General features: G+C 40.4%; 1 protein-coding gene across 9 annotated transcripts in view; it reads left to right on the forward strand.

Moving 5' to 3' along the window:
- The window catches only part of NRXN3 (neurexin 3), a 1,616,108-nt gene that overhangs the window by 1,468,095 nt on the left and 126,806 nt on the right, over positions 1–21,207 (forward strand). Inside the window, exon 15 of one of the 9 annotated variants that reach the window (XM_061182766.1) lies at positions 4,562–4,578. The exons of the other annotated variants lie outside the window; for them this stretch is intronic. Within the exon in view, the coding sequence (XP_061038749.1) occupies positions 4,562–4,578 (17 nt within the window). The remainder of the gene's footprint in view (positions 1–4,561; positions 4,579–21,207) is intronic. 9 annotated transcript variants of the gene reach the window in all.

Raw genomic sequence — 21,207 nt, forward strand, 5'->3', positions numbered from 1 at the left:
TATCAGTATGAAATAGTGACTTACAAATGATGGTGTGTTGGTGGGTGAGGAGTGGTGTATGGGATGGCTTGGCTGGATCTTATGAATGAGGTGAGAATGGAACTGGGACTTGGGTACATGGTGCGAGGAACAAACCCCAGGTTGGCTGAATGTGCAAAGCTAAATTGACAAAGTCAGAGATGATTCCTAGAGAGATCTCCAAGTCCAGCTAGAACAGAGGGTGCATAGAGGGGGTTTGTGAGATACAAGAGATTCAGATTCTGAGAGTCTTGGCCTAAGATGCCCCCAAACAGAAGTCCAAGAGGGGAGAACTGGATCAGGTTCCCTGTGGGTCTTACTACCAGGGATGCCCCAGAGATTGAACAGGCACATCCATTACATTACATCTGACCCCAGTGTTGGTGGGTTACTATCATGATGCCGATAGGTCAGCTTCTAAAACGGAAAAGTTCAACTCAGGCTACACTCAAATTCCTTAGTCCTCACTCAGGGTGGAAGGCAAAAGTGAGAAATAAGAGTCTTTTAGGGATAACTATCAGCCACCATGACCAAAGTGTGCTTGTGAGAGAGGAAAGGGCCAGGAGGAAAATAGTTCCAAGAATAATGTGTATTCTCTTACCTTAGTGCTACAGACCAAGTTATCAGTAAAGAAAGAACTCAGTGTGTTCTGTGTTCAGCAGATCACCATTTGGAATCATTTATAAGCTATTAGCAGAATACTGATCATGACCCACTTCTTCTGAACTGGGCATCGGTAAAGCCACCTTGACATTGGCCAGGGCTGCCTGGCACCAGAATATTACCAGAAAATCACAATGCTCAGCCTGGATTGGAACTACCGTAATAAACAGTAGAAATGAAAGACTTGAGAGCTTTGTGAGATTTCATTCTTATCTCAAACTCACAAATTTGGTGGGCAAATGTGAACCACTTTCAAAAATTATGGAAGGAAGCCACAATTATTCAGGTTTTGTAACAATACCTATATGGGAAGTCTTCCTTCTGGTCTGCTTTCAGTTTTAGGCTGGGGACAGTCAGAAGCACACTTCAGCCTTGATATTGATTATTGCAAAACAAAACAAAGCAAAACTTGTGATTAAAAAGTTGATCCTTCACACTGTCTGTCCTGGATGCAGTCCCAGTATGTTGAAGGAAAGAGAGAGAAATTTAGAATCAGAATTTCTGGGTTGGACACCAGGTTCTTCCAGTCACTTAGCTGTGTCTCTCTGGGCATATTGATTAGACCCTCTAAACCTCAGTTCTATTATCTGTAAAATGGGCACAACAGTATCTTTACCATAGGCTTGTTGTGAGTAATAAATACAACCAGACGTGGAAAGAACTTAGGCCATGCCCTATCCCACAAGTCTGCACTAAATGCTAGACATTTGGAAAACCACTTCAACCCAAGAGACTCTCCCGGGACTCACAGATCCTCACAGAGCTTAGCCTCCCTGTATGGCTGGATAAGCGCAAGAACAATTTTGTCTACACCCACACAAACTTATAATCAGCCAGGATTTCCTTTGAGGGTTCTAGATTGAATCACAGCCCTGAACTCATCAATTAGAAGGGATTTATGGAGTGGGAATTAGCTTAGCTGAGTGGTTATCACATGCAAAGTGTTCTATTAGGGTGAAACATGTGAAATTGCCATTTTTGTAGATCAGAATGGTCAAATATCAGCAATTTCATATGGTTCAACAAATACATGACACACACATTTACAGCATGTTGTTATCCATGGCATTTTGAGATTCTGGCTAGAACACTGAATTTTCTCAAGGTTCTTTGAATAATCAAACTGTCTTGGATTGGGATACAAGATTAATCTACTTTATTACAAATACCATGCTATAACAGGAGGTAAGTTATGTTATGCTTATCCCCCAAATTATCCCCTCTGGGCCCCTCCACCTTTTGCCTGCTGCCACCAGCTTGATAGAAGTGAGACTAGGAGTCCACACACTTTTCCATCCCTCGCTTTTACCACCAGACAACAGAGCCTCTAGGGGAAGTTTATTTTAAGATCAGGGCTCAACTAATATTGATTAACGGCCTTATGTAATGTGTGGCTCCAGGGCTCGTTCCTTTCTTGCCAAGCTTCATAACTGGGGGAGGCACTGAAGATTTGTCAGTCTAATTAGACTTTAGCTACCAGCCAAGAAATATCTTCTGTTTCCTCCTTACCCTCGCAGAGGTACTTTATTTTCCCCTCCCAGAGAATAATTGGGGGGAAGGAAATTGGACTCTAATTTACTCATTACCTGGTAGAACTCTCCAGTGACATTTTCTCTCCAGAATGGCATAGTTCTAATGGGAAAAAAAGGAACTTGATGGGTTTACCTACCTCTTAAAGACTTATGTGTTGGCAGTACACATAGATCAGCACTTCCCAAAGCTGGAAAAAGTCCCTTAAAGGATCTCTGAGAAGGTCCTCATCACATACAGGCAGAAGTCTGCGAGATGCTAGGAGAAGTTGAAGAGATGCCCTTCTAATTAGGTTGTAATATTTATAGGGTAGAATTTCCCACCAGAATTGCTAATAAAGCACTGGATCTTTTTTTTTCCCCCAACATCTTTATTGGAGTATAATTGCTTCACAATGGTGTGTTAGTTTCTGCTTTACAACAAAGTGAATCAGCTATACATATACATATATCCCCATATCCCCTCCCTCTTGTGTCTCCCTCCCACCCTCCCTATCCCACCCCTCTAGGTGGTCACAAAGCACCTAGCAGATCTCCCTGTGCTATGTGGCTGCTTCCCACTAGCTATCTATTTTACATTTGGTAGTGTATATATGTCAATGCTACTCTCTCACTTTGTCCCAGCTTACCCTTCCCCCTCCCCGTGTCCTCAAGTCCATTCTCTATGTCTGCGTCTTTATTCGTGTCCTGCCCCTAGGTTCATCAGAACCATTTTTTTTTAGATTCCATATATATGAAAGCACTGGATCTTATTTTGAGCCATCTGAACAGCTGAGAGGGAAGTGCAGTCAGCTCTTGGCTACTCACCGTGGAGGTCCCCAAATGTTTCTAAAGCTCCAGGTGGTTTTTCCAATCACCTAACAAACAGTCTACCTGGCCAAGTATAAAGCCTGAATCCTTTCCGTGTGGTGTATGGGTCTCCCACTTGCTCTCTCTCTGACCATGTTTCCTATCACCTTGCTCCAGGTACACAGGTCTTCTTGATCTTCCTTGAACTTAGAGCCAGGATAAGGGAGGGGCGAGTGAGGGTTGTACAGTTGCAGAGTTGGATCTTGTCTCTATTTAAAATGTTGATTTTTTTGCTTATCACGGATTTTTTTTGCATTGATGTTGACTTTAAAATATTGCAATAAGGTATTCTTTATCTTGATGACTGAGTTTGGGGCCATTCCTTTAAACGTTACATAGTAGATGAGTGCCTCCTCATTAGTCCCAGCCCTGCTCAAACATACCAAGCACATCTGTGGCTTTTCACTTGCTGTTTCCTCTGCCTGATGCAGCTCTTTCCAGCTATTGCACGACTCACTCCCTTACTCTATCCGGATTTTTGCCCATATGGCACCTTCCAGAGTGGCCCTCCTTGACCATCCCCTGTAAAATAGTACTCTCTGTGACCTTCAGCTTCGTTGTCTCTCAGAGCAGTTATCTCTCCCTGATGTTATATCACATATTTATTTGTTTGTTGTTTCTATTGAGTGAAATGTGAGTCCTAGGATGGCAAGATGTTTGTTTCAGGCACTGTCAGAGCACAGAGTGAGCCCTCAGTCAGTATTGCCTGAAACAAATGAATGGCCAACAGTCCGCCAGCACCTTCTCAGGGAGTACACGTGCCTTGTAATACAGACTGACCCTCACTTCCAAGCACTGTCCCTCCCCTGCTCCCCTCCCCCATCCCATAGAGGCCCGCTCTCTGGTGAGTTATCTGCAGTGGTTTGTTCTGTTTTTTTTTTTTTTCTTTTTTTTCTTTTTTTTTGGCTGTGCTTCGTGGCTTGCAGGATCGAACCCACGCCCTCGGCAGTGAAAGTGCGAAGTCCTAACCACTGGACCACCAGGGAATTCCCTCCACAGTGGTTTTGCTGCTCTGGACTCCTTGCCTTAAGAATAAGTAAGGAGTCCAGAGATATCTCCTTATATCTGGTGTGCAAGGCTGTTCTTCTTGACTTCTGGTCTTAAATTCTCTTTCCTTAGAACTTATTTGTCATCCTAATAGCAAAAGCAGCTTCTAGCACTTAGAGTTTTCAAAGCACTTTTGGAAATAGTGTAATATCACCACTTTCCCTCTCCAATTTCTTCACCATATTCCTTTCCCAAATTATTTAACTCTTAATTAAATAATTAATTAATTCTTAATTCTCCTGAAACCTACCTTTAAATATAGGCAAATAAAAATTATTTTAGGGGCTTCCCTGGTGGCACAGTGGTTGAGAATCTGCCTGCTAATGCAGGGGACACGGGTTCGAGCCCTGGTCTGGGAAGATCCCACATGTCGCGGAGCAACTAGGCCCGTGAGCCACAACTACTGAGCCTGTGCGTCTGGAGCCTGTGCTCCACAACAAGAGAGGCCACGATAGTGAGAGACCCGCGCACCGTGATGAAGAGTGGCCCCCGCTTGCCGCAACTAGAGAAAGCCCTCGCACAGAAACAAAGACCCAACATAGCAATCAATCAATCAATAAATCTTTAAAAAAAAATTATTTTAATGGACCACTGCTTCTATCCTATTCTATTGGTATGGATAGAAAATTAACTTGGGGCTCATTTACCTGGCTGTGCATGTGTAAGTGGGTTGGTGGGAGTCTTCTACCTGCTTTAAGTTCCTATTTTTGTTTTTCTCTAATGCCTGAATATGTTACATGAACCCATTCATTCCTGGTCGTGACCGTATGATTTATCTGGCTCCATAGTTCATGACCTTTTGAAAAGAAGATTTTGGAAGACACTATTAGAAGCCACTAGATTGAGAGAAGGAATAATGTCTATGTAGTTCCTCACTCAACATTCAGGGCCTGGCATGGTGCCGGCCACAAAGTGGGGCTCGCTCAATGTTTGTTGAAGAAAAGAAAACTGCATTAAGTGAACGAATGCTTATCTGCAGAGGGAAGAAGCAGAGGAGGGAGCAATGTTATTCAAGACAGCCGTGTGGAAGCAGCGTGCGATGAAGGAAAGAGAGCACAGAAACGAGGGTCAGAAGACGTCATTTGTAGATGAAATGGTTAAAACCATGACTTGAGGTGGACCTTCATTTGTCAGCTGTGGGATTTTGGTTAAGTTGCTTCTTGGAGCTTAGTTTCACCACCGAAATATGGAGATTATAACATCAACTCCATGGATAGGTTACAATAATGTAAGTCAAGGGCTTAAATTGGTGCAACTCGATAAAAGATTGTTGTTGTTGTTATTTTAAATGGGATTCCAATCCAGGTCTCTTTAGCATCTAAATTTTGTTTTTTATTCTTTAATTAACCATTTGGCCTATGACATGGCAATTAGCTTCCTTGGGTCTCCACTCTTTCCTCATCTAACAAATATAAGGGTAGATTCACACTGTCTCCAATTTCTTCATTTTTCTAACAGTCGCTAACATGGTGCCTTGCACATACAGTGACAGTTGAATGGATGGATAAATGAATTAGAGGATGGAAGGGGAAGAAAAGTTGAAGAGAGGAAAGGAGAGAGCAAGCAAAAATACTCTGTAATCGTGTTGCTGTAAGAATTATCTGTCCATTTCATGGGTTGGATGGCTAAGGTTGAGAGAAGTGAATAAAATATCTTTAATCTAATTAAAATTATCATACAAGTAATGATTTATTTTTGTATCCCCCCTCTTTGCTGAAAGCTTTCAGAAGGAGTTCCACAATGACCACCCCTATGTGGAAGATGAAGTAGTTAATAAATGTCTCTTGAGTTGTCAAAAGAATCAATGATTCCAGTTTAAGCTAAGGTCCAAGAAATTTCTTTTTTTCTGAAAATGCATCTCTTTCTTTCTATTTATATATGACAGGGAAATGACTTTAAGCAGCTATCATTGCTAGCCAGGCTTCAAGATGGATATTTCCATTCTGGCTTTGACAAGGCAGTAGGAAGGATGGGATGTGCTTTCATACCTTTCTGGTGTATGTTTGAATGATTGTAAAAATTAGAAACACACTGAGGCTGTTATGACAGCCCTGACTTTTGAAACCTAATTAATGCCTTGGGTTGTCTAGAGAGCTAGTTCTGTTAGCTAAATGGAGAATGTAAAGTTCTCCTTGGTTTTTTTCATCTTCCAGGGATGAGATGTCTGGGGGAGATAAATGCACAGCATATCTGTGGTGGCTAGCAGTCACTGAGAGAATTACTTGATGGAAATTTGTACATAATGTACATGTACATAATGTGGCTTCTTCTATCTCTCATTTGATCTGATTGTGTGTGTGTGTCTGTGTGAGAGAGAGAGAGACAGAGAGAGAGACAGAGAGAGGATGCTCACATGTGTTTGCGTGTATTAGCTACAACAGTGCTTCCGAAACTGTTAGTGTATACACATCACCTGGGCGATCTGATTAAAGCGCAGATTCTGAGTCAGTTCTCGGTGGGGCTAAGATCACACATTTCTAACTAATTCCCGGATGATGTCAGGCTGCAATATGTGGATCTCGCTTTCTGGAGCAAGGATCTAGTAGATATTTATAGTTCCTTGCTGAGTAGTGTAGCACCTGTTTACCTATCTCTTCTAAACAGTCTCCCCAAACTTAATTCAAGGCTCTTCAAAACAGGAAATCTTGTTAACCCAAAGCATTATGTAAGTGAAAGAACTGATACCCAGCCGAGGATTAACAAAGAAAAATGTATCCCATCAGACAGTCCTGCTCCTGGTCCCACTGGCCCCCTCCTCCTGTCCCTTCCTCTGCTACGTACCCCCGAGGCAGATGGGGAAAAAAAAGTAGGTAGAATTTAACTTGTCACGGTATTTATCCCCCTTTCTGAGTGGTGACCTCCAATGAAAGCAGAAGGACTTGAATGATTTTAATCCACGGTAACAATGGGAAACCAGTCCTGACCATCTTGAGCGGTATAAATATATATAAAATGACAGATTTTTCTCCTCTACCTCCTCACGTCCTCCTCCCAGATACTGAGAGAGACACATATTCATGCACCCACAACTCACACTATAATGCACAATGAAATTTCACCCAGCCTTTATCTCGTAGCTGCTGTGCTGATGATTAATGCTCCACTGGCTGGGAAGCTATTCCACTGAAGAAAGACAAGGAGAGGGGAAGACACATGAATTATATCTCAGAGGCCATTTCTCATTATTATTATTATTATCATTATTAGTTCCTTACTGCCCTATCTATCCTGTTAGAGAATGCTTGATCTATTGGCAAGGGGGAGGGGATGACATTTGAAAGCGGATGTCACGAGGGAGAAATGAGCAAGGACAAAGATAGAAATAGACACTTTTTACTAAAGAGAACTGACCTGAATCGGGTTTTGTGGTTGTTGTCATTTATTTTTGGTTTTGTTTGTTTCTTCTATTATTTTTGTTGTTTTCATTTTAAAACCAAATGTAATAGATGCCTCCATCTGTGTCTTCTGTTTCCCCCCCCCCCAGGCATTTATTTTTGCGTGTGTTCTTTTGTCTTTATTGAGTCTCTGTCTGCAAGAATCAATATGATATAACGTATGCAAATGTTATTCCTGACCACTTATGCAAAAGACTGGACAGAATAATTTCAGTGCTTTGCAACTCCCATAATATAATCGCTTCCATATCCTGGTTGATTTCAAGTTTCTGAAAAAGCTACTTTTTGAAAAATAATTCTATGTACGTATTGTATAAACCACAGTATCTGATTCTGTCCTGTTTCTCATTCAAGAAAGGGTGATTGCTAAGTAATTTCTGGCTCTGTCATTTAGGAGGACTACACAGCAGTGGTCCTTGTTGGGAAAATGGTACCATAATAAAAGCACTATTACAACACATGTGTCTACTGATAAAATGGCAGATTCATTAACCGAGACAGAGTACTATAATCTGATTTAGAAAATGCTGTCTTTCCAAAGTTGAGTTTATGAGGATATGGAATTTATAGCTGTGGTACCCACATGTAACTTCAGTTTTAGTCAGATCTGTATTCAGTTAACAAATATTTTAGTGAATTGAGTGCCTAGTGTGGGCTACACACCATTCTAGGCATTTGAGCTATAGGAATATACAAAACAGACCAAAAAAAAAACAAACCTCTTTCCTTATGGGGCATATATTCTACGACACAAATATTGGGCACCTCATGAGTGCCAGGCTTTCGGGAAACAAAGAATGAAATAAATATACCTCTGCCTAAAAGGAGCACACAGTCTGGGAGGGCTCTTAAATATTTTCTCAGTCTGAGCAGGCTCATTTTTACGTCAGTTTTCTACAGAAACTGTAGCACGCTGATCTGCTATTATACTTGCAGAGGCAGCAATCATCTCTGTTTATACAGGTCAACTCAACTGAAGAGTAACAAAGAATAAGGTCTTTAATTTCTACTCCCCAAAAACAAGTTTCAAATGTAAACAATGTCTTTTTTGACTAACAAAGATGGCAACAATAAGCCATGTTAAAATAAAGTTATTGCATTTGAAACGTATTTTAGTCTCAAGGACTAAGTTTACAATAATTATTGCAAATATTTTATTAGTTTGAGATTATAGTTTCATGGAATGTTTATACTCAAAGAATCTCAGGGATTGTCTAATTATTGAGCCCCATACAACTAGTGGAGCTTTAGAGATGGGCCAACCTAGTTCCACCAGTCAAAGTTGTCTGTCCAGGGGCAAATTGCTTGCCCACCTTTTGTGATTTAAACAATAAGCATTGGGAATTCGCTGGCAGTCCAGTGGTTAGGACTCAGTGCTTTCACTGCCAGGGCCCAGGTTCCATCCCTGGTCAGGGAACTAAGATCCCGCAAGGCACACAGTGAGGCCAAAAAGTAAATAAATAAAATAAAATAAACAATAAGCATATATTAATTTGATGTTTTAATTTAATTTTTATCTAAATAATGCATCTACATAGCTTAAAACTTCACATAGCACACAAACTCCCATTACCCCAGAGCAGAGACATCATTACTTCAGCTGCTGGGAGTACTAGCTGCTGTATTTTTAATAGGTATATATACATTTTTAATAGGTATATATTATACCCAAACTTACTATCAATGCAAAATTTCAGTGAGAATTATTGTACTGCCAACTCTTTCTGTATACTGAGACAAAGCTTTCCTTAGGGACCTCTATTTTTTCTTCTTTTCCCTAATACTTATTCTCTAGCCATCTCAGAGAGCATATGAATTAAATAATACACATAAGTGCTTTGAATATTTTGCATCCAAAAATGAGCATAGCTCAGTCTCTTGCTTCACACCAGATGCTTATATTTCTGAGAGGGGCAAGGATTAGAATAGTCACTTCGGAATTTTTATGCTATGAAACGTCAGACAATGTATTTGCATGCCATTGAGTTCCATCATACAGTGTACGGTGATGAAGTCTGTTCACTGAGCTCTCAGCTTCTTTCAGCTTTATCATTGTAATATATTTATTGCCTTTCCTTTACATGTGCTAGTTGATGTAGCTGCTGTAGAAAAAGAATTACTCCACATATTCCCTGCAACTCAAGAGGAATAATACATTCTAAGAGCACAAATGGGGCTCCACTAAAAAAAAAAAAAAAATCAGTGGATTAATGTTGGATATATATGGATATAGATACTGGAAATAGGATTTGATTAAGTAATTACACTGAGTATGAGCCAAAGGTTACAGCTATTGGAGGAGAGATGATTGGAGGCCAATGTGAGAAAATCATGAATAGGAGGTTTCTGGGGAAATTTTAAGTGGGATGATGAGGTTGATCCCAAGGCTGTTTCTACAGGGACTCATTTCTATCAACATTGCTAACCAGAAAACAAAGATTACTAGAGGCTCTGAAGTAGATCAAAATATTTGAAGAAGAAAGGAGATAAATAGCAAAATCCACTTCCAAAGCCATACTGAAAGCACCATACAACCATACAAAGAGCATCTATAAAATGTTCTTTTGACTCTAATAGCTGCTGGGAAATTCATGGTTTTTTAATTTGGGGGATTTGGGGTGAATGTCTAGGCAACTTATTTCTGTGATGTTGTACTCAACAATATGCCTAATAATAACTAGAGGTAAATATAAATCACGTAAAACAGTGCCAATCAAGTCATTGATAAGAGGGAAATTAAGGTGTGTTTATGTTTCCTCTCTCCCCCTCATTTTCAGTAAATTCTGCGTTCTTCTGGGTTTTTTCCGCATCATATTAGGTATTTTTTTGTAAGAGAGTTTTCTTCTTTCTTCTGTTGTAAACATTTTTCTCATCTCAGCATCCTTTTTAAATTCAAGAGACATTTTCCTTTGCAATGTACAATGAAAGGCGATTATGTTAGAAAATATCAGAGATGGCTTTGTCATCTCTGGCGCTGTTAAATCATGTTGTGTCCTAAAGAGCTTGGTAAATGAGGCCAAGGGAATGATTTGACAATTGAACAAGGCCTCAGTCAGATCTCCCAGCTTCCCCAAAACTCCCTGAGGAGAGAGAGAGACTCAGGTGGTGGGTGGAAGTATTTTTCCTTTAAAGGATTATAGAGATTCTGGCGAACCTTATTTTGGGTTTTGCTTGCAAGGCAGAGCCAGCATTTGCAAAGGGGGTCTTTGTAATCTTTTTTTTTTTTTTCAGCATTTAATTTGAATTCAAGATGGTGTTATGGAATTAAAAGAGGAAGATTAATTTCTCAATAGTTAGTGGCTACTGCCTACTGCATGGAAGGATCTTGATGGAGATAGAAGGGTGAATAAGACAGATATATGCTACCTGTCACAGAGCTTACATCATGGGAAGAAGGCATAAGACAAACTAATTTCACAAGTAACTATTTAATCACATGATGAATTCAATGGAGAACAAGCTGCTAAGAAAGCAGAAAGAGATTTGAGTTAACGTTCTGATCTGGGAAGATTTTCTTGAGGACACAGTGTAGGAGCTGCACTGTTCAGGATGAGAAATTAGGTAAGCAAAAGAGGAGGACAAGGAAAAGTGTTCTAAGCCAAGGGAACAGCCTGTGCTAAGGCCTTGCTGTAGGGAGCATACTGTATCATGTTTCTCAGTCTTTGGTCTACAGTTTCACTCTAAAGTCTGGAAACATACCAGATTTGACCATGTTAAGTGGCCAGTTAATGCCCACACTTGAAGGGCCTCCAGAACGCCACTCACGAGGTATCCAATGGGATGAAGCATCATGCCATTACTATGACAGAGTGATGTGGGACTGGTTTGAATGAGTTTCCAAAGCTGGATTGAATGGTACGGCCATGTTGAATGGGCTCCATGGTCTCCTGTTCTGAACCCTCTAGATTCCTGGATCCATGGTGTGCCAAAGGCACAGGCTTCCTCAGTGAAAATCAGAGATACAAATAATTTAGGCCAAAGCCTCACAGACACATATGTAAGGATTGAGAGAAATGCATGAATACACTGTTTATCACAATTTTGCACAATACATTGAACTATGTTTGCTAATGAGTGACCATACACATTGAACAGGCCATATAATTGTCAGGAATGTCCTGACACAGAACCTGTCATGTATTGTAATATCAGGAAACCATTTAGTATGTATATGTATCTAGGTTTCCAGACTTTATAGCCATCCTGTATTTCACTCGCTTGTTTCTTTAATAGAGCACTAGTTACCAGAAATCAGTTATTTGAAAACGTCTAATTCTTCTTCCTATTTTCTCATGCTTTGCCTTAATTTTCTTTTTTGCTTGGTGGAAGCTGTGGAGTTCAGTGAAAGTTCTCCTGCAGTCTGATTACCCTCTCTATTTAATTTCGTAATAAAAAGTCTGAACCAGAAGCTGGAGATAATGTGCCCGATTCAATTCATATATGTCAATTTCTTTTTAATTGTAATTCTTTTCCCTAGTTCTTCCCACTCTCACTGCCCAGGCACAGCTGAGGCTTGGGTGATTATAGGACATCATGCCTACGCTGTCAATTATGCTTCCTGCTTTAGGATTAAATTCATTTATTATCATTGTTCTGATTATTGGTAATAATAGCAGGCATCTCCACCCAAACCTGAGTGAATAATAGTTTTCACAGTCCTTGCCTCCAAATTTAGCTTGTTTTAGTTTTTTGCCCAGATGATTCCTTCCTTCTTTAATGGCATGGAGCGTTCAGTTTCCTGTGTTGCATTTAAATGCTATTTTAGACCATTCAAAAGACAAGGCTTTCTTAGAAGATTCTTCGTGGTGTGGAGTGATGGCATATTATTTCCCTGGGTGTAGGTTTCACCAACTAATGGATGTCAGTGGAGTCTTCTCTTGGTAACAGGACTACTGCTTTGCAGAAGTATTTGAACTGGCAAAGGATGTCTATTAGCTATCCAGTCTTTTTCTTAGAAAGGCCCCCGGTTCTCATCCTCAGAAGCACACATGGCTTTGACTCCTGTGCTGACTCCAAAAAGAGCACTTAACCTTTCTGCCTTTTTGATGGACGTGTCCCCACCACTGTCACTAACAGAACAGCAGCATGGCCCAGCCAACTTAAAAATAAGTATTGGCCCTTCAGCCACATGTTAGTTCTTTCAGACTTCTTTCCCAGACTCAAATATCAATATGTCTTCTGAGCTTAAAACTACATTTGTAGTAAGATCACCCAGACAGCTTCAGGAAAAGAGATCAGCGAGAGACTTGGTGGAGAGTCCAGGCTTTTATTTTATTATTCTGCACTTTACCTTTTGGCAAGTCAGAAGAAAGCAATGCGGTTTAATTAGCAGTAGGGAAAATGTTTGCACCTTAAATTGTAAATGTGTCTCAGTGATACGGCTCCTGCAAATATTGCTCCATGGACTTTCTGGAAGAATAATTATGATGGCTCATCGCCAGGTTTAAGGTGCCCAGGCTACTGTGCTTCTTATCTTGGTTTTGTTTTCTCATGATGGCTCATTGATACAATTTCCTAATCCTCCTTACCTTGGAATCATAGCCTCTTAAACAATTAAACCTTTGCCTCTAAAATAAAGGGTGTGTCTCAGAATTCCAAAGAGTGGACCATCCTTCAAGGTCTCCAGCCTCTCAGCTCACTCATTCAACAAACATGAGTGGGGAAGGCTGGGTAATTACTAACATGGACCAAGCACTTTTCTGGACCCTGACAAAAACAAAACAGATAATTGTAATTGTGATACTAGTTCTTATGGAACATACATTCTAGGGGCAAGGGTGGAGACTGCCAATAAATAAATCCGTGAGAGAATATAGTACGTGCTGACAAATGCTCTCAAGAAAATAAAGCAGGGAGATGTCACAGGGTGAGTGGTGGATGAGTATTTTAAAGACAGTCTCTCTAAGGAGGGAACATTTAAGCTGAGACTTCAATGACAAGCATGTAAAATCTGGGGGAAGAACATCTGTGGCAGAGGAAATGGTCAGTGTGAAGGCTGTAGGTTGAAACATGCTGACGGAATTTGAAAGAAGGTAATGCAGCTGGAGCAAGAGGAGATCTGGTATGAGGTGAGGTCTGAGGGGTGAACAGGAGCTCAATGATTCAGGGCCCCTTAGGACATGGAAAGGAGATGGGATTTTACTAAAGTTCAATGTCAAACTATTAGAATCTCCTAAGCAGTGGAGTGACATGATGTGATGTGTGCTTTTTAAAGATCACTCAGGCTGCCATGTTAGAAAAGATTGTGAAGAGTGAGAGGTGAGTCATAGATACCTGTTATGTGACTATTGCATCAGTTCAGGTAAGAGATGATAGTGACTTTACTAGGATAGCAACTAGACCCTCCCTACACAACAACCTGGCTTGATGACCTCGCGCTATGTCTTTGCATTGCTCTGAACTGCTAACTCTCTGAAACCTTAAACCCTACTATCTCAGTTCTCATACTTAAATCCAGTTGCTTTCCTGCTTCATCAAGTTTCCATTAATCTATAAAATGCCTCTCATTATGGCCCTCAACTCCCTTCTTCCTCTGTTGTATTCATTCTAGATCATTCCAAATGGTTTCTACCCTCTACCCAACTGGAAGATGCCTTCAACCTGCTTTAGAATCCTTTCCTTTTCTTGCTCAGCAGCCCCCTTGCCTCTAACTTTTTTTTTTTTTGCCTCTAACTTTTGATTAGCATCCTTTCAACCTCCCAACTCAGTTCCCTTCTTCACCTCTACACCACTGAGTTTCAAATGCTACTTTCTTTTGGAAGAAAATGTTCATCAGTCATGAGTGTCTTCAAATTCCTCTCCCTCTAAGTTTACTAGCTTCTGTGCTCACCTTAGGAGAAGCCCTTCATCCCTCTGTTCAAAATCTTGTTCTCATCATCCTTCCACCCTAGACTCTTCCCAAGCTTTTTGACATCATTCATTGCCTTCATTTTCCTGTGGTGCCGCTAATATAATCTCTTCAGCCTATGAATATATCCAGGGCTTTTCCTTCTTAAAAGCAAAATCAAAACAACAACCTGCTTCCTACCCTTTCCATCAACTACCTACTGTCCCCTGATGAGGACACTCTCTTTCCTTTATACTCAAATTTCATGAGTATTATACTCTCAACGATTTTCCTTTCTAAACAAGTTATACATATTTATTGTGGAGAAAAATCACAGTTAAACAAATTCCAGCTATGATCTCACCCTTCATGTAGAATCACACTTATAAGGCCCTACAGGTTCCCACCCCTGTCCTTCTTTTTTTCCTCATCTATGAATATTTCTCACATGCACCCAACATTCTAGTCACACCCTGATAAAATTTTCAAAATGTTGTTCTTTCCACCTGGGAACATATAACATGCACAAGAGCATGCTTCTTCATCTATAAGATAAAGATAATAAAAATATCAACATTTCCATAGGGCTATTGAAGAGAAAATGTGTTCATATATTTCATATTCTTAGACTAGTACCTGGTACATAGTAAGTACTCAGTAAATGTTAGCTATTATTATCATTACAGTAAATCCCCTACATACGAACAAGTTCCATGCCGAGAGCGTGTTTGTAAGTCCAATTTGTTTGTAAGTCCAACAAAGTTAGCCTAGGTACCCAACTAACACAATCGGCTATATAGTACTGTACTGTAATAGGTTTATAATACTTTTCACACAAATAATACATAAAAAACAAACACAAAAAATAAAGAAAACCTTTTTAATCTTACAGTATAGTACCTTGAAAAGTAAAGTAGTACTGCACAACAGCTGGCATACGGGGCTGGCATCGAGTGAACAGGCAAGAAGAGTTACTGACGGGAGGAGGGAGAGGAGGTGGGAGATGGTAGAGCTGAAGGATCGTCAGCAACAGGAGACGGAGAGCAAGCTGCAATTTCACTCATGCCTGAAGCTGATGGAACGTGTGTTCGAATCTTTGAAAGTTCACAACTTGAAGGTTCGTATGTAGGGGACTTGTTGTATTGGTTTAGCTCTTTTACGCACTCGCTCTGCCTGGAAAAGTAATAACCCCTCAAGGCTCAGTTCAAATATTTCCTGCTTGGTGAGTTACCTACCTTCTCTGCCACCATGTCTCACTCTGCTGAGCTCAGGTTGGTGTCCTTGTCTCAGTGCCGCCACAAGTGCAGTGAACTTCTGTGCATATTTTATACCTCTTCACATTTCTCAGACAGGAAGACTGAGGTAGGGCATTTAAGGACCTTAGTCATGTTTCAAGCCAAGCAGTGGTCGGTCGGGCTCTCTGTTTAACATCAGAGCCTCTAGAGGACCCATCTGTGCTGCTGTGTGAGTCCATAATGACTTCGCAATTAGGGTCCTAATCCGTTTCTAAGCATTCCTTCTCATTGCGGTACTTCAAGCAGATATGCATATGCCTAAAGATAAAGAAAATTAAACCCATTATATTCTTCTCAGTGTTATCAGAGCATTTCAACCAACTAGAGAGAAATTCTTCAGAATGGTGATCGCTTTTTGTGTGTGTGTGTGTTTGTGTGTGTGTGTGTGTGTGTACCATGGGAAATTTCTGTCTGTAGAGAATCAGAGAATTACATTTAAATCAATGGTAAAAGTTGGGAGCTTTCATTTGAAGTTCTGTTTTGAACAGTGTATGTAGATAGAGAAAACTTAAGAGTTAAGATACTAGGTGAGTTTCACTCTGTATGTTTCTATAGCTATGATAGTGGAGGCTATAAAAAGCAGTATTTATCTGTGTATGTGTTCTATACCAATGTAATCTATTTCTCTAATTAGATAGTCAATTATTTTTAAAGAGCTGCAAATAAGCCCCATAAGAATGTCATAAATGCATTCCATTTAGAAACATCTTGCAGATAAATTTTATTTTTATTCTTCATACATCCTCCTGCAGCCTTAGAAGAACAACAAAAAAATCTTACTACTCAACTAATTCCAGAAACCGATCGTTACTGCCTAGTAGTATGTTAATCATGCTTACCATTCCTTCTCTTTCGACATCATTATGCTTTGGGATAGAAAAGGTGGGTGGTGTGTGAGTCTCCGTGGAGAAATGAACAGTTGGAGTAGACAGGCTTCTCAAGAGATATAATGTTATTTTCATGAAAAATTTCCCAAGTAATAAAAAGGGAATTTAAAATGGTGAAAATGTGTGACGTATAAGCAGAATTATTAATAAGAGCACCGTATCTTTTGCTTCCATAGGATCTTTCAAGATGTAGACAAATTGGAGGTAGACCAGGTAGAGGCAAGAGGATTGATTAGGGGAATTGAACGAAAGACTTATGAAGGTTTAAAGGAGATGAATATGTATAGTTTGGCTAAACGACAAGTCAGAGGAAATGACATTACGGACTATAGATATTTTGTAAATGGCTGGCCACAAGGAGAACAAGGGATTACTTAAATAATGGAATGAAATCAGGGAAGAAAAATTGTAAATTCAACATCTGGATTCTTTTCTTGACTGTGAGAATTAAAAGATTATAAAAGAGCTATCCCAGAGCCTACTGCTTAGATTAAAGCAAGAGACAAAGAGACAGGGTAGGGTAGCATGAAGTTGCTAATAGTTTACTCAATTCTGAGCAACTTGTTGCCAGGAAGCACTTCTTACTCATTTTTAATCCCTAGGATTTAACACATTATAAGAAATCCATAGAGAGATAAATCATGTTCAGCTCAATGAGAATAAAAAGGTCATTGGAGTTAGACACTGAAGATTTTATGACATCTCCACTGGTTTATTATTGTAGAACCTTAAGCAAGTTACTTAACCTTGCCAAGGCTCATCCATAAAATGGGTATTAATAGCCACCTAACAGGACTGATGTGAAGTTTACACAAGTCACCTTGAAATCTCCTTTTACCTATTTAGTAACAACTAAGTCCACCTCTCCTCTCCATCATCACTGCCATTGTCTTGTTTACTTTAATAGTTTCATAACTGGTTTCCTGGACACCAGTCTTGCCCATCTTCATTAGTTTACACAATGCAGTCAGGGTGACTTTTTGCAGTGTATATCTGCCTAAGCCATTTCCTAACTTAAAACCTCCAGAGGATCCCATTGCCTTCAGGATAAAATCTGATCTTCTTAGGACAGCATACTTCACGCTAGCATCTGCTTTCTTTCTAGTTCCAACTCATGTTACCCCACTCCTCTCACATGATGCTCTAGCCATGCTGACTTGCTTGTCAGCATGAATTCCCAAATGAACTTTCCTTTTTTATGCCATAAACATGCTGGTCTCTCTGTTGAGAACCCAATCTCTCATTCTTTTTCTTCTGGCTAGCTCATATCCTTCCCAAAACACCCAGCCCAGATTTTACCTCTTTTGGAATATCTTACCTGGGATCCAGGTGCCTTTCTCTTGTGTTTCCATAGTAATGGAGTTTATCATTATCCTACTATTAATTCTACTATATTGTAATTGTCTTTTCATATCTGCCTCTCTTAATACACTTTAGGCTTCATTTGGGCAAGTACTTAGATTAGTGCGTGACACTTGGCAGGCATTCAACGTTTTTTAAAATAAAAGAACAATGTATGTATGGATGGATGGATGGGTAGAATGTAACAAAATACCTGGGATATAAAAGATCATCATGTAATATCATTTCTCTTCTCTTGAAGTATTGAAAGGAAGGAATGCACTTGGCTGTCTCTGGTAACCATGGTCTTGAATGAGTTTTATTCCGAGTTATTTCTGTGTATTATACCATCCACCCATGTCCACCACGTTGGGAAGATACTGCAATCTAGGAGGAACAGCAGGAAACTGGGAGACCTGGGATATATATGAGCACATATCAGAGAGAAATATATCAACATAGTAGCCTTGAGGTAACACTTGAAAATATCCTACCTTTATAGGTAAATATGGATCTTCATTTTTACAACTGGACGCTTTGTGAATTCTGGGAGCCTGATTGAAGAGAGATGGAAATGAGGACAAAGGGACTACAATGGGAGTATAAGGAGGAATGAGGAAGAGAGAGACCAAAAACAAACTGTTCCTTTTACACTTGCCATCTCCCTCTCTGGAGCTTGCCCACAGGCCAGCTGCTTAACCTTGAGACGCATGACCAGCCCCTCTTGTCTAGAGTTTGCCCTAATTGTTGGGTGCATTGTAGCATCTCAGATGACCAATCGCTCATGCCAAGAGCAGAATGTTAAGACTAATGAAATTCCAGTCCACTCCATTAATAACCTGGGCAGGATTCTCATTCCTCCTTCCTCTTTGTTCTCTCCTTTGCCAAGTCTCCATTCTCACTCTTTTGTGTATGTGTGTTTAAAGGAGACAAATGACATTTCAGATGCAGCAATGAATCGCCACCTGAAAGCACACCCCAGGGTCCCCGTGTCCCTTTGCAGCTCTGTGATAAATTGCCATCTTTAGAATTAATTGTTACCTTTTCAGGAAGTTGTTACTCATTTTTGTCTCTTTACTGGTTCACCAGTGAACCTCTGAGACAGAGAACCACACTTTCCTTTCCCCTATCAGGAGCTTGCCACACGAGGCAAGAACACCAATTAGCAGAGCTGACAGGGCGGAGTGGTGCCTCGATGCTGGTCTCTGGCACACGAATTTAGTGCAGACCAGGCCCTCTCGGTTGCCTTTCAATAGACTTAACTCGCTTCTACTTTCTTTTGGCTCCGAGTTCAGATTTCTATGAAGTTGTACTCCAAGCTAGATCTCCCAGGCTCAGGGAAGGAGGAATATTCTTTCAATAAAGCACTGTTCTCTACTTTGTCAGATGGCTGCCATGTTCAAGAGTTAAAAGAAAGTGATCTACTTCTCCCACACCTCTTTACAAATGTCACTTAGCCTGCTCAGGTTTACATAGGGAACACTGACACACACATGTGACCCAGTGCTTACCCCATCCTCAGAGATAAGTTGGCTAAAACAGTCTGCTTAAAAGATGGCTCTGAAGGGCCCATTGTTGAGAATGAACTTGGGCCCTGATTGTACTACATTTTTATTGATAACCTCTCTCTAAGCCACAGAGATCCAGAAAGTTTACAATATACTCTTTATAACTAGTACCTCTCTTATGGCTGTAAATGTAATATATTTAGTGGTTCTCAATCAGGGATGATTTATGACCACCCCACTCCCACCCCAAGAGGACTTTTGGCAATGTCTGAAAACATTTTGGGTTGTCACAATTGGGGAAGGGCGAGTGTTTGGAGGTGCTCCTGGTATGTTATAAGCAGAGACCACAGATGCTGCTACCCATCCTGTAATGTACATTAACTCTAAAATATGTAAGTCAAGGAAATCTCAGTATCTTGCCTGGTATACTATGGGAGATACTTAAAAAGTATAAGCTATGACTTCTATTCTCCAAGCATTAGGGAGAAAAACAATCCACATTTATTTTTGAGCTCTGGCTATATGCAAAGCTCTATGGTAACTGCAAAACAATGGCATGTCAGTGTCCTCAAGGGATTTATGGTCTACTGGAAAAACTTAAAATCTAGTAAGAAACTAACACAGATATACCCACATTGAGTGACATGAGAAATGCTTAAATTCAGTACTGAACTTAATAATAGAGTGAAGACTAGAAAAGTTTCAAGAACATCTAATGGAGAAAGGGGAATGTGACCAGAGTCTTGAGGTGACTAGACGAGGAAACAGAGAGGTCAGGCTGGTTGTGATGTGTGTGGAAGAGTGGAGCGCGTGGGGGGCCTGGGGCAAGGAAGTGAAGCCCAGTTGCCTGCACTCATTGCCACGCCTTCCAGCACAGCCAGCAAAGCCCATTGCAGAAGTTGCACAGCTGTTTGGAAGATCAGAGAGGAAATATCTATCTGGTTTTCCAGTCTTTTCAGGACTGTTTCTTAGAATAACTATTTTTGGTCTTGAAAAATAGGTAAACATAAGATGTGGGCCAAGAAATTTAGAACTCCTGAAGGCCTTTCAGACTGACACATGTCTGACAATTTCCATTTTGCAAAACAGGGCAAGGTAAAAATGACAGGTGGGCTCAGAACATGGTCTTTGGTTCCCTTTGTTTCAGATTAGCAGAAGCAGGATTCTGTGAGTTTCTTAAGGAAACCTTCAGTGTGTGACTTGCTCCTTTCTCTTAGTCAGGCTCATCCTTCACTGTTCTTCTTTACCTCCAGCTCAGATGGGAGTGTGGCTTTACAGAAAGACTAGGATTGGCAGTGGAGACTTGAATTCCATTTCTTACTCTCCACTCACTAGCTGAGTGACACTGGGCAAAACTGCCATGTAGAGGTTGGGTTGGACTAGGTCATGTCCAGTTCTAACCTGATGTACTGATTCCCCCATTGACTTCCTTGTTCCATTCAAAGAGGTTAGAGAAAGCATGGCCTGTCCCAGCCACATTTTTTGATCTTTCAGTGAGATGTTGAAATAAGCAATGTCAGCAGCCTTATGTTCTCACTAATGGTCTGGTATACCTTATGAATAAACAACACCAGTTTTTTTGTTACTGGATCTCATTCGCAACATATTTATAGAGTCATAACTCTACAGTGTTTCTCTTTTTTTTAATAGATCTTTATTGGAGTGTAATTGCTTCACAATACTGTGTTAGTTTTCAGTTTCTGTTGCACAACAGAGCGAATCAGCCATATGTATACACATGTCCCCATATCCCCTCCCTCTTGAGCCTCCCTCCCATCCTCCCTATCCCACCCCTCTAGGTCATCACAAAGCACCAAGCCAATCTCCCTCTACAGTGTTTCTTGACAGA

This window comes from Eubalaena glacialis, chromosome 2 (genome assembly GCF_028564815.1).
Source record: "Eubalaena glacialis isolate mEubGla1 chromosome 2, mEubGla1.1.hap2.+ XY, whole genome shotgun sequence".
Classification (NCBI taxonomy): Eukaryota; Metazoa; Chordata; class Mammalia; order Artiodactyla; family Balaenidae; genus Eubalaena; species Eubalaena glacialis.